The sequence below is a fragment of the Tyto alba genome, unplaced genomic scaffold, assembly GCF_018691265.1.
Source record: "Tyto alba isolate M040663 unplaced genomic scaffold, T.alba_DEE_v4.0 Super-Scaffold_40, whole genome shotgun sequence".
Lineage (NCBI taxonomy): Eukaryota > Metazoa > Chordata > Aves > Strigiformes > Tytonidae > Tyto > Tyto alba.
Window position 1 is genome coordinate 9880720 of NW_024881316.1, and position 13630 is coordinate 9894349.

Genomic DNA, 13630 nt, shown 5'->3' on the forward strand with positions numbered 1-13630 from the left:
CTTCAAATAATGGTGATGTCAGAGCTTCTTCATGTAAAAGGGCTCTTGAATAATACAGTATGTAGAAGCTACTACTACTGCTTCAGTGAAGTTACACTGAAGAGTTATGACTCTTGTCTGGTTTTGTGTATTTTTAGGCAATGTTAATTCCAAATAAACTAGGAAGCAGACCTCAACCCAGAAATAAAACATAGTTCATACAGACACTGTGCTTATTTGGAGGACTCTCATGAGAATTTACTACTCTCATACTATTGAGGCATCTGTGAGAAAATGAAAGGATAACTTTGAGCACACTGACCACCCAATCCCAACTTCATCATAGTCCTATGTGTGCATTTAAATTGCAGGAGTTTGAATTCCTCTTACTAGCAAGAATAAACAAAGCAGCAGCAGATAGCTATAATTTCAGTGGTCAAATCTATAAATTTGCCATAGTTCCCTTGATTTTCTTCTAATCAAATCTTGTTTGAAATAATTAGGATCATATTTTTCTGAAATACTGTTACTGTATGTTAATAATAAAATGTTTTGAATGTGTGTTCTCCAGTTCTGTGAAGCTTAGCTAAGCATCAGTTCTGCTTTGACAGCATATTATTAAATTGCTGCTGCAAAACTCAATTCTGTGTGTCTTTAGTTTTCCAAGTTAAATTTCTTTTCTGCTTGTGAAGTCCTGTGCAGCAAATGAAACCAATTCAGGTTTAACTCAAGTGTTTCATATTTTGTTCTAGGTTGTTGGAAGAGGAGCCTTTGGTGTGGTCTGCAAGGCAAAATGGCGAGCTAAAGATGTAGCCATTAAACAAATAGAAAGTGAATCTGAAAGAAAAGCCTTCATTGTAGAGGTATGGTAAGTTTGCTGGAAAATACGGGGTTTGGTAGAGCTTTTCTTAAATTCATGGATGCGTTTAGTATACCAAAAGCTATGTCTGTATTACAAGATAAATGCAGCCTGTGGTACCCAATAGAGGCCTGGACACCTCCTCCTGCAGAACAGGACACCTGTCAGAGCACATTGCAACTCCTTTAGTTCGCTTCCCATAAAAACTGGAAGGCAAGGTGGGGGAGAGAGGAGGGCACATGGTCGGCACCGGTTCCTAGATTCTGTCCCAGTGTGGAGTCAGGGTGCAGCTGAAATACTCGCCAAAATTTTGGAGCTGATCAACACTTCCAGGGACTACAGCATAGGTTCTTCATACAATTAGATCCATACTTGAAACTGTTCTTAAGTTTTGTCAGCAGTTCTAATAATTTTGTTGGTGGTTTTTTTTTTTTTTTTTACATACAAGTTTATTAATACGTGTGTGTAGCTCATTTAAGGGCAATCATTCCTTTCATTCAATGTCTACTTCTGCAGAAAAATCTTGAGTAGTCCAGATACAGTGATAAACTTCCTAAGATAGATAACATTCTCTAGAATCAAAAGTTAGTGGTGTATTTTAAATGAGATCCATTGTGACTTGCTGCTTATTATTTAATCAGTAATAATCTAGGATTTCAAGATATACAAAAGGTGTTAAAAATAAAGCTCTTAATTTTGGAACTAGAAATGTAACAAACTGAAGGGTTAAAGGAAGCATATTTGTAATAGGCCTCTCTCTGTATATATTTATATGTTCATTACCATGGAAAGTTTTTAATGTTACTAATCTGAGTAATTAACACTGAGTAGATCTGATAAGTCTCGTAGCATTTTTGTGTTAGAAAGAGATATGAGAAGATAATACCAGAAATACTTCAGTAATTACTGGGATTCAGGAAACCCTACACAGTGCAAGCATCAGTTGTAATATTCTGTTTGGATTTTTTAGAACTTCTAAAGTGTACAGAAAAAATAATATTAGCTCCCTAGACATTGAACAGCGTAAACTGCCTCAGAAGTCTGTGTAAAGGGAAAAAAATTTCTTTTTCCCTCCTTTCTACTACCTACTGGTAAAGAAAAATTCGGTGCAAAATAGTCTGATTGTTAATTAGTACAAGCAGTAGTATGTTCTTAGAACTATGTCACATTAATATTGAACTGGCTGGCTTATTTTATAGGATCGTGGGGTTTGGTGGTGTTTTTAGAATAGTAATCTTCTGTAAAGCCAATATGAATCAGATTGTTTATGTAGTCAGACGATTGGGATTCCAAGGCTGGAGGTTCCAGGAAGAGCACTGAACCAATAGAGGTCATAGCTGTACAGTGCTTATGACCTGAGTGATTTTACTACGCCGTGAAAAAAATACTTTCTTTAAATTTAATTTATTCAAAATTTCTTATAAAATACAGTTCCAGTTAGACACAAACCTAATTACATAAATTAAAACTCAGACAGGGAGATCAATCTTGTAATTACTAAAATGACCATCTAGGGTTATGCAGACGTGTAAATTGCTGTTGTGGTATATGAATTACAGATGTGAAAATAAAGCATTAGCCTTTTTTTCCCATGGTTTGAAATGAAGTGTGATTTGTATTGCAGCTTCGACAACTGTCACGAGTAAACCATCCCAATATTGTCAAGTTATATGGAGCCTGTCTAAACCCAGTAAGTTATAGCTTTGTCAGTATGACAGAAGGTGACTAGCTTAACATATGCAAGCATCAACGCACAAAATGTGTATTTTATATATATTTTGTATGTTTTAGCCATAATAAGGGAACATACAGATATGTAGGTTGGTTGATATTTTCAGGTTTTTGTCTTTTTCTTTCCCCTGCTATGAGAAATAAATTATTTCAAGAAAAACCCAAAGCTATGTCTAAACACCGACTGTACTTCAGTTTGTGGGAATGGCATCTGGTGTATTGCATACGTAGCGTCATTCATATCCACAGTCTTACTAATTGCAAATCAGCAATCCGAAAAGAAAATACATTAGCAACACATGATTCATAGCTTGTAAATCAGTTCCTATTCGCATATATGCAATTTTCAGGATTTGCTTTTTCTCTGCAACAGCTGCAAACAGTCCCACAGATTCTCAAAGCAGAAAAGCAAGTACTGTGACAGGACAGATGTGTCCTTAGCTAATTCTAGCATGGGCTATTTAATTGGTTAAAATAGTGCTGCATCCCTTTTTTCTTAGTACTAGTGACATTTTTTTTACATGGTATTTAGAATTTTTTGTAAGTCACTAAAAAAAGCAAAGGCAAAAGAATTGCAGTTTGAAGACAGCATTTGCTTTTCAAGACTGGGAGGAAGGGAGGTCATTCTCTTCTTTCCTAGCTTACAGTGGGAACTAAGTATAAAACTGTTTCTTACATGTAAATATGTACCGTTCAAACTGATTCTTTACCTCATAGATAAGTTTTCTATTAGCTTAGGTATGGCGACTTTGCAGTTTCTCTCAAAGAACTTTCAGTTTACAAAAGCCGTTTTCCACCCCTACATTTAAAACATCCCTATTTTTTGTCCCCTCCCCCCCCAAAGGTGTGTCTTGTTATGGAGTATGCTGAAGGAGGTTCTCTATACAATGGTGAGTAGCATTTCAACATAGTATCTTCCTGGAGCTGAAGTGCTAGTGTTAGGGCAAACATGGTATAAAGTCATTTCATACATATATCCCCATCCTTGGGGATAACTCAGAAGCCACCTGGACACAGTCCTGGGCAACCGGCTCTAGATGGCCTGCTTGACCCTGCTTGGTGGACCTCCAGAGGTCCTTTCCAACCTCAGCCATTCTGTGGTTTTTTGAAATTCTTAAAATAATTTCAAAGAGAAAGGAATGTGCTTTTAAAAAACACTTTTCAGTCCCCTGGTTTGTTTCTTGTTATCAGTCTGTGTATTTTATACAAGTCATTTAGGATTTTCCAGTGGAACATCTGAAAATATTCTTCCTTAACTTGTAAATTCCCTGAGCATTTGTTTAACATAGACTTTACCAGGGATAGTTGAGAACAGGCAGCACCTTCCATATGGAGTTTTAACATCAAAAACTATTAAAGACAGGAAAATATTTTGACATTTCCATTATTTTAATAGTCTGCAGAAGGGTATTTTCAGTTGCAGTAATGAGGCATTGATAATTACTTAGATTCCATAGAGCTTTCTGACTGGTATGTTGTTAACTCCATTGTATCTGTTGTAATATGCAATAAAGTTCTTTTTAGTTTGTGCCTTTGTTTTGCAGTGCTGCATGGTGCTGAACCTCTGCCTCATTATACTGCTGCACATGCCATGAGTTGGTGTTTACAGTGTTCCCAAGGAGTGGCGTATCTCCACAGTATGAAACCAAAGGCTCTAATTCACAGAGACCTGAAGCCACCAAAGTAGGTTTATGGCTCATATTTCATGTTTTCTTACAATTGGAATTTAAGATAATTTATAATAATTTCATCACATTTGAAGGAAATACCTTTAATTGATACTGACTTTATTGGATGTACTATATTCTAAACGAAAGCTGTGCATTTGAAACTTAAGTTACAGAATATTGGTGCATGATACAGGCAGTGCCCTGTACTCGGTTACATTCAGTTAAACTGGAAAAAACATCCTGCTCCTGCCCTGAGTCATGGAAGAGGATTTTGATAGGGATAGGGATTCTCATCAAAAGGTTTTAAAATGCACAAATTTTACAGTTGGTTGTGGTGCTCAGTAAAAGAACATTAGGTGGGGGGATTATTTGGTTGCTTGGTTTGGTTTTAACATCATGTTTAATCTGATGTAATAGACCTCTTTCCCCACATGGCCATCCTCCTCTGTCCCCTTCGTGTGCCTGTTACACCGCCCCTGCCAGAATCTCCTATCAGGTTCCACTGCAACAAAAATGAATAGTTTTCTGCCCAGTCAGTTTGTTGATCTGACTCATTTTACAGCTTCAGATCTGACTCCACAGATTAGGTGGAAACAGAGATTGGGGGATCAGCAGGATCATTCCCTTTTGGTGGTAGCCTGCAATTATTACCAAATAAAATTATGATATGAAGCCATACTTTAAATCTTGAATTATTTCTTGTACACCCAGTTTTGATTTAGAGAGCTGTTAACATGTAACTGCAAGTGCTTTCATTTAAATAACTAACTATGTTGACTGACATTAATGGGAGTACTGATCATTCTTTTTTTTGGTAAAATTGTCATAGCAATTGCTGTTTCTCAAACTCTGGCATCTGAAAGACTAATTTTGTCTTAGTGGTTTACGGTGGCTAAAGATACTTATTTAAAATCGATCATGTAGAAATATTAATGAATTACAACGTATATTTGATTACTTTAAAATATTTCATATGTTCAGATTAGGCACAAGTTACAAAACTAAAGCACTGAGAAGCAGAGCCCTAGATATTCAACTATATTAGACTGATAATTGTTACGATTAAAAACAAAATCATTGGTTTATTAGCAGACTATTTCATCCTACGATTTTAATTTGTTGGGTTTTTCCTTTGACAGTTTGCTCTTGGTAGCTGGGGGGACAGTTCTAAAAATCTGCGATTTTGGTACAGCCTGTGATATTCAAACACACATGACCAACAATAAGGGAAGTGCTGCTTGGATGGCACCTGAAGTTTTTGAAGGTAACAACAATTTACAGTGTCAATATTTTATGTGTTCTTTCTAGGGATGCAACTGTGAATGAATTTGGTATAGGAAGTAAGAGCATCATGTAATCTCTATTTCAATCAGGGTATTAAGGTTTGGGGTAACAGCTGAAAGTCTAGGCAGAAGTCTAACATTTATTTTAAAATCTGTATGATTTTATATTGCCAAATCATTATGCACAGTTGAACTGACTATCATATTAGTATTAGTTAATTACATGAAGATGTGGAACCTTTATTTGTGTCATTGCTGAGATTTCCATAAGGAGTACCTTTAGACAGCTGCTGTTTCTTATAAGTAAACAAAACAGCCAGAGGGCTGTTTCCCCAGGATTGTGCTGTTTCTGAGATTTTTAAGTCATTTCAAACTCTTCTGACATTTAAATACAGTCATTACTTTCGCTCCTTATTCTGATCACCTTTTGTCTTCAGAATTTCCCTGTTAGTGTCTCTAAATTGAACATAATTGCCTTAATTTTTAATCCCCCACTTTCTTGTAACTCCATCTTCATCTGTTTTTTGTGTAATCTAGAGAGTTGATGTACTTCCTCTTTCCTACATACTGAGGAACTTATTAACAGTTAATTTAGTTAAGTAGGAAAACAAGCTGAGTGTAGCTGGGGAAGACTGATGATACTTGATAATTAGATACGTATAATTGCTGCATGATTATCAGAGAAATAATCCAGGCAATATAAGATTGAAAATTAAACACCTTTCAGGCAGTCAATACCTTAAATTATCATCGCAATTAGCAGAGTCGTCTGGAAAAGTCATCTTCCTGCTTTAGGAAGCAGGTGTCCTGGCTTTGATGTATTTGGCACGTGCCTCTGTGCAGCAGTGGTTTTCCAGATTCTGGACACAAGTGACCTCTTTTCTTTTACTGTCCTTACTCCAGAGAGGAGCAGCAAATTTATAGAAGTCCCTATACAGTGTTAGGAGGTGTTTCCTCCCAAACACCACCTTTTGGAGCTTTTGTTTTGAAGGTACCATTTTCTCCCGTGTATTGCTTAGAGGACCCACCCAAGGGTGAGCAGTTTCGCTCCAGTGCCTAAAAATTTTCCATTATGTCACCTTATATTGAAGCACATACTCTGATTCTTTAGCTAGGAATGCTTCTTTTCTTAACATTTGTTTATTATTAAATGAAATTGTATAAATAAGAGATTTTTTTTCTTTTAGAAATAATCACTTGAACAATTGGTGTTCAAGATAATTAGATAATTTTTATTGTGTGTGTGAAAATTAAGGTAAAATGGATTTTGAAATAAGTATGTTGTAGTAAGGACATATCCTAACTGTTGTATACAGTGCATATCCTAATTCCCCTGGTGTATGAGTTCATCAAGGCAGAACAAAGAAATCTTGTATCACAAAGTTATTCTTGGACAGCAGCAAATGTTTTCAGTTTGCAGTTGGTTTTATGTACTTTTATCTGAAAGCATCTACTGATAATGACACAAATCTTTATACAAGAACAAGTATCAAGGAAAGAAAGGAATCTAGTAGCTTCCATGATGCAGCATGCCAAATTACTCTTGAAACAGTCATTAAGCTACTAAAATTATCGTGTCTAATATCAAAATTGTATAAAAATCGTTTGCTTATGCTACTGCATCAGAATTCAACAATGAAATAAATAATATTTAGTTCTGTTCTAGTACTAATGTTTTTAGATGAGAACAATAAAGGCACGAGAAGTATCTGTTGTAGATGTCAGAGTGCTAACTGAAGTAGTTGTTCTAATACTAAGATTTTCCCCTATTTTAAACGTTAGGGCACCTAAAGCCTTGTACACATCAAACAATCTAAATTAAAATAATATAATTTAGATCAGAATGAAGTGAAAGAGAGCAAGTGTTCTAATCTCAGAACTCCTTGTAGAAGAAAGTATTTTTAAATTGCTTTGGGATAACTGGATAAATTGAGGAATGATTGTGTCTGTGCTACCTTGGTGTGTTACATAATGACACAGAACAGAATACTCTCCCTTCTCTTAGACTCAGTTCTCAGAATTAGTCCAGGACTTCTCAGTCACAAAATAGAATTTCGTTGCTCAAACAGGAGAATAGCACTACTTCCCTGTCACAGGCTATGTGTCACAGAAGTGCTGTGGCTGTATTGATGAGAGAGATTGTTCTGCTTCCCTTAGTAATCTGCCATTGTTTCCAGATACTGTTTTTATCCAGCACCTTTGAAAATAGGCTGACTTCATTATTCCCCTTCAGTAACTTTTGAGCTCGTTAGCCACATTCAGCTATTTTGATACAAGTGTAAAGAGTTTTGGAGATGCCCGGTTCTTAGTTTTACAAAATCAGTAGCTGGGAGAAGTCCCAGATAGTGCCTTCACTTTGAGAGGAACTGTGGTTTGTGCTGCAGCCTGTCTCTCCTGTTTGCCTTGCAAAATGAGCAGTCTGCAAGAGCTGGCCTGAGAACATGCTGCTTTCCTTGCAGTTTGTCAGAAGCATGGGGGCAGAGGAAGGTGGCTCAGAGGTAGAGTGGAGCCTGTTGCAACTGGATGCTGTATGATGGAACTAGGCTCAATTCCACTGTTTATGAAATGATTTGTCTCAGTGCTTTCTGATTACATATTAACAAAAAAACCTCTTGGCCCCTCAGTGCCAATTTTGGTTCTTGTTTGAAGTCAGATGAGCAAACCTCTATCATTTATATTCACACATTTATTATGTCATTAGCCATTCACATTTCTTTTTAGTATTTGCATGAGTCACGATTACAGAGCATATATTCTTTCCTTGAGGTCTCTGAACATTTGTATTTATTATTCTATATGACCTACGTGTCTTCTGCAACTTTAACAGGAGTCTTAAAAATTCTGAATTTATGGTCAAAGAACTTCAAGTAATGACATAACAAAGAGTAAGAATAATAAACAGGGAAGAAATAAGATGGTGAGGAATTGAGGAATCTGCTGTTTTGTTCATATGGTAACGTTAGTTTCGCTAAAGACCTGTAATTCATAAAGAGCAATGGACACGACAGATGTTGGCATATTGTGACTAATGTGAAAGAATGAATTAAGGAAGACTATTTAGAGGAAGTAAGCATAGTCAGTTAAATCCTGAATGCAGCAGATCGTTGAAATTTAATAAATTGTGGTTTATATTAAGAAAACTGGTGCATTTTATCATTTCAGGATGACTCCAAGTGAAAAGGATTGATTTCCAGGGATCCATTCTTAATGATCCTACTGTCAAATGATTTCAGACTTAAGTTAGCATGAATCAGCCAGTTTTAGAAAAGAGGTTTTTTTTTCCTCAGCAAAACAAGTGAGAGGAAGCATGTAGAGCTATTTATCAGCTTAAACTGTACTTCTTTCTAATGTGTTATATAGAGAAGAGACAAATTATATTGATGACTTTCTTCCAGGTAGCAATTACAGTGAAAAATGTGATGTTTTCAGTTGGGGTATTATTCTCTGGGAGGTAATCACCCGTAGGAAACCTTTTGATGAGATTGGTGGTCCAGCTTTCCGCATAATGTGGGCAGTTCACAATGGTGAGTTGAAAATACTTTATTGCATTTGAAGTTGTGTATTTGACCTAGAGATTTGCTAAACACTCTTAACTGTGCACCTTTAAATTACTAGTTTTTCTGGTTTATACTCATTAAATATGCACTTTTGTCATAAAGACTTAATACTCTTACAGCCACTTTTGTGTCTCAATGGGGGGTTTGTTTTACTTGGCTGCTACAGTGCTTGCATTTCCTGCTATGTGTAACTAGCATGTGAACTGTCGTGGTTTGGGCCTGGTTGGCAGCCAACCACAATGCAGCAGCTCTCTCTCCCATCCCCTCCGGCAATGAGAAGGGACAGAGAGCCAGGCTTGGGGTTCAAGACAGGACTGGGATGGGGGAAAATCCCCCTTTTATGATCACGAGCAAAAGGCAGACTCGTTAGGGGAAGAAAAAAAGAACATACATTTATTACAGACACTAACAACACATAACAGAGTAGGACAGTGAGAAGCACTGCCACATCTTGAGAACACCTTCCCCCCACCCCTCCCTTCTTCCCGGGCTCAGCTCTGCTCCCGATATCTCTACCTCCTCCCCCAGTGGCGCAGGGGCAGGGAATGGGGGGTGCAGTCAGTGCTGCCACTTCCTTCATCTTCGGTGAGGGGAGTGTCTGGAACTTGTTCCTCCTGCTCCATCGTGGTCCCCCTCTCACAGGAGACAGTCCTCCACAAATTTTCTCCAATATGAGTTCCTCCCATGGGCCGCAGCGTTCCCCACACTGCTCCGTCATGGGTCACTAACTTCCTCCAACTGGATTCTCTCCCACGGCTGCAGCCCTTTCCGAGCTGCTCCGGTGTGGGACTCCCCCGCATGCTGCAATCCTCCCAGCACTGAATTACAGCAGTGGGGCTGCCTTTTCCCATGAGATCCCGGCCTTCTTCGGGCACAGCACCTTGATTATGCCGAGCAGGAGCAACAGGCCATAAATCAGTGTCTGCTCCACCGTAGATCTTCATGGGTGGCAGGGGGGGCCGCCCTGCCGTCTCACCACAGGATACAGGGGGGTCTCTGCTCCGGCACACCTCCCCCCTCCTTTCTTCCCCCGTTCCTCCACTGACCTTGGTGTTCACGCAGCTGCAGCAACTCCTCCTCTCAAGTCCCACTGCCCGTCACCACGTCCCTTCTTAAATACGTTATCGCAGAGGCACAGCCGATGGGCTCAATTTCCCAAACAGAAGTGGAGCTGACGTGGAGCTGGGGGAGCTTCGAGAAGCTTCTCACAGGGGGCCGCCCCGATAGCCCCCTCCCCTGCCACCAAAAAACTCCACCATTCACTCAACCCAGAACATGAACAAACAAGGAAAGAGACACGTTCTTTTTGTTATGACATGCTATTTTAAAAGTCATCTGAATCGTGCTACAAAATCCCCACAACCCCTCTGTCTGGATGAATGATAATGAAGATTTTATTAGCCAAGTTGGGTTTTTCATTTGGTTGGTCTTTGTAATTGGGTATCTACAGTAAATGTGTGAGTTTAAGTAACCTGACATGTCTTTAGAAATGTTAGAAACCGTCAAAATCCTGCAGGACATGTTTTTCATTTGCTTCTTTTTTTTGTTCTGCTCTTTGAATTGTTTTACCTTTACATGTAGGTAGCTGCAGTCATGGAGCAGGACATGCTAGGTACTATACAGAACAGATTCTTAGGAGCTTAGAATAAACAGGAGACAGTGGTTGGATTCATATGGACAAAAGGAAGCAGTGGTACAACACTAGTCAGAATAATAGACTATAGTATCTTCATGCTAGTGGTGTAACTCTTTTAACAGTGTGTTTTTAGGTACCGTGGCAAAGCAGAGTTTTAAGAAGAATAAAGTACTGATAGTGAAGTAGTGCAGTTAATGTCTGCAGAGTTTCTGTCACTTGTGAAAGACAACACCAAAGAAAGCACAAACGTGTTTGGAAGATGTAATTAACAAACAGGCAATGAAGGCTGGCGCTCTGCCTGAGTGTCATTGCTTCAGTACTAAATGGTAGAAGCTTAAGGTGAGCACAGGCATCCTGTTCAGTGAAGAAGAGGAAGGGGCAGACAGTGATAGGATGGATGAGCATTATAGTTATAACAATGCACAAAGATAGATGTTTGCAAAAGCCATTTTGAATTAAAAAATATATTCTCCATTTCAGTCTCTCAAGGACACGAGTCATTGAGATTAGGAGTGATGAGTGCCTTGCGTAAAAGCATTAACTGTAAAAGTAAGCATAAAAGCAGTAATTATAAATCAGAAAGCCTCTGTAAGGTGTGAGAGTATCCTTTAGGTGATGGCAAATTCCCTATCCGTCCCTACTTTTGCTTTAAAAACTGCTTTCTTTTTTTTTTTTTTTTTTTTTTCCCCCTTCCCCTCTCCACCTACTCTCCCCACCTTCATTTTAGGAAGGAAGTGTTAGTGTACTTCATCTCACTTGTAACCATTGTGGCACTCTCGCTTCATGTATTACTTGTTATGGTTAATACATTTTTAAACACTTGCTGCTTTCTATGCAAAATGTCACTACATCTCACGTATTAAACAAAACTGCATGTCTATTAATTGTACTTGTTGAAATAGTTGTTGAAATAGTAAAAAGAGTAGAAACTTGAACCAAAAACCAGCTGAATACTTACTTAACAGTTGAAGTAATATATGTAATAAAAAATGTATATAGGCCATGAAAAAGTCACCTGAAATTACTACTTCCACTGCTTCATTATTTTTCAAGAAGTTTTTTTTTTGGGGGGGGAGTAAGGGGGTTTGTTGTGGGTTTTGTTTTTGTTTTTTTTTCTTCTTGCGTGTACAGCATTAGGAACCAAAGGCTGTTACTACTTGCTTCCTAGTTTGGTCTGGAGCTTTATTCTTCGGAAAGTGGTAACATACTCATTAGCCATTGTAATATGTTGTATTTGGTCAGTCAGTGAATTTATTCAAACTACTACTGAAAAAGTTTCATTTTCTTTCTTCTTGTTTGTATGTAATTGTAACTTGTATGTAGCGCAAAGGAATTTTTTTTTGTCAATTTTTTGCTTGTGAAAGAGAAAACTTAAGTGCAGGCCAGTTCTTTCAGACTACAATTAACTATACATTTTCCTAGGTTTATCTTGCAAAATACCAGAGAGAGATCAGTTGATGTCAATTGTCTTATAGTCTGCTTAACAAATTAAGGGTTTCTACTAATTTCAATTATAGGTACTCGGCCACCACTGATCAAAAACTTACCTAAACCAATTGAAAGTTTAATGACCCGTTGTTGGTCCAAGGATCCCTCACAACGACCATCCATGGAGGAAATTGTTAAAATAATGACACACTTAATGCGGGTATAAAAATTTAATTTAGTATCTTAACTATTTCTTAACCTGTTAAGTTGGGAAATTGAATTACAAAATATATGCCTTTTATCACACTGTAAAGACAGGCTTGCATGTTTTTTCTCTCCTCTCTCTTTTTGGTAAAAATTATCAAATTATTACAGTAGAGAAGGGAAATCATTATTCTACTTATGGGAGAAGTATACTAACTCATAACAGATTTGGGGAAATAAATAGTCACAGATGTATTTATTACTAAAAATAATTGCATTTATTTCTCTGATAAATTATTATAAAAATAGTATATAATTTAGATTTATAAATTATTTTATGAGGTACTATTTAAATAATTTTAAAGCAATTGTTAATTACTTTTTTATCAAACCATTGCTGGTTTTTCACAGTACTTCCCAGGAGCTGATGAACCTCTTCAGTACCCTTGCCAGTATTCAGATGAAGGCCAAAGCAACTCTGCCACTAGTACAGGTACACGTCTATAAATAAGACAAAAGATCAGCAGCACAAAATGATGCAGAAAGATTGTAAATTACATTCTTGTTTTGATTTTGAACTCAAATTGGGAAAAGTAACCTTTACAACTTCTTAAGCATTGGCAAAAATCTGTTTTTTTGTTGAGACCTCATACCAGATCATATATAATACTCTCAGCCAAATGGTTTTGCTGAAGTTTACCTTTAATGGAGAACAAGCATATAATAACAGCTGTTTCTGAATGTCCACATTTAAGGTCTCCTTGCTTCTTCCCCATGAAGGTTGCTAGCAACTGACACTCCTTCACTTGTATGTAGTGTTTAGGAGTTGGCATTTTAAAATTTTTGACTATTCTTGAAAGCTGCATCTGCTTTCAGTTACAATCTCCACAATTTAAATTTGCAGTTGTTTTATGTTAAGATGCAGTAAATACAGTAATTTAAATTAAATGCAAGGAAATCACTAGAAAAGTGAATGGAACAAAATACAGTCTGGGCTTTCAAGTAGTCTTGCCATTAGAGAAATCTTTTTAATAATGGAAAATAAAGATCATTCAGTCTTCTCATTATTTTAGAGTACAGTTTTCCTACTTCAATTGTTTTTAATCTTGGGTGTCTTCACCTTCCAGTGCTTGCTTGATCTATTTTCTATCTCAAAACAAATTGCTGTTATTTTGGATAAAGTTTCCTTGACTGCTTTGCAACTTAAGTTACCCGTATATTACAGAATCTTTTCAGATGCAGCATTGTACTGAGTTTACTAGCTGTTCTCTACCCCTCAGCAC

The 13630-nt window shown here is 37.4% G+C and overlaps 1 protein-coding gene across 10 annotated transcripts in view; it reads left to right on the plus strand.

Annotated features, from left to right (window-relative positions):
* The window catches only part of MAP3K7 (mitogen-activated protein kinase kinase kinase 7), a 50892-nt gene that overhangs the window by 11965 nt on the left and 25297 nt on the right, over window positions 1-13630 (plus strand). For 8 of the 10 annotated variants that reach the window (XM_032989894.2, XM_032989891.2, XM_032989893.2 and 5 more), the window contains exons 2-9: window positions 732-842; window positions 2463-2528; window positions 3414-3459; window positions 4114-4252; window positions 5379-5503; window positions 8918-9046; window positions 12233-12363; window positions 12759-12840. In XM_032989894.2, coding sequence (XP_032845785.2) covers window positions 732-842; window positions 2463-2528; window positions 3414-3459; window positions 4114-4252; window positions 5379-5503; window positions 8918-9046; window positions 12233-12363; window positions 12759-12840 — 829 coding nt within the window. Of the gene's footprint in view, window positions 1-731; window positions 843-2462; window positions 2529-3413; window positions 3460-4093; window positions 4253-5378; window positions 5504-8917; window positions 9047-12232; window positions 12364-12758; window positions 12841-13630 lie in introns of those variants that run through there. The other 2 variants (XM_032989898.2, XM_042802937.1) reach the window with 2 other exon arrangements.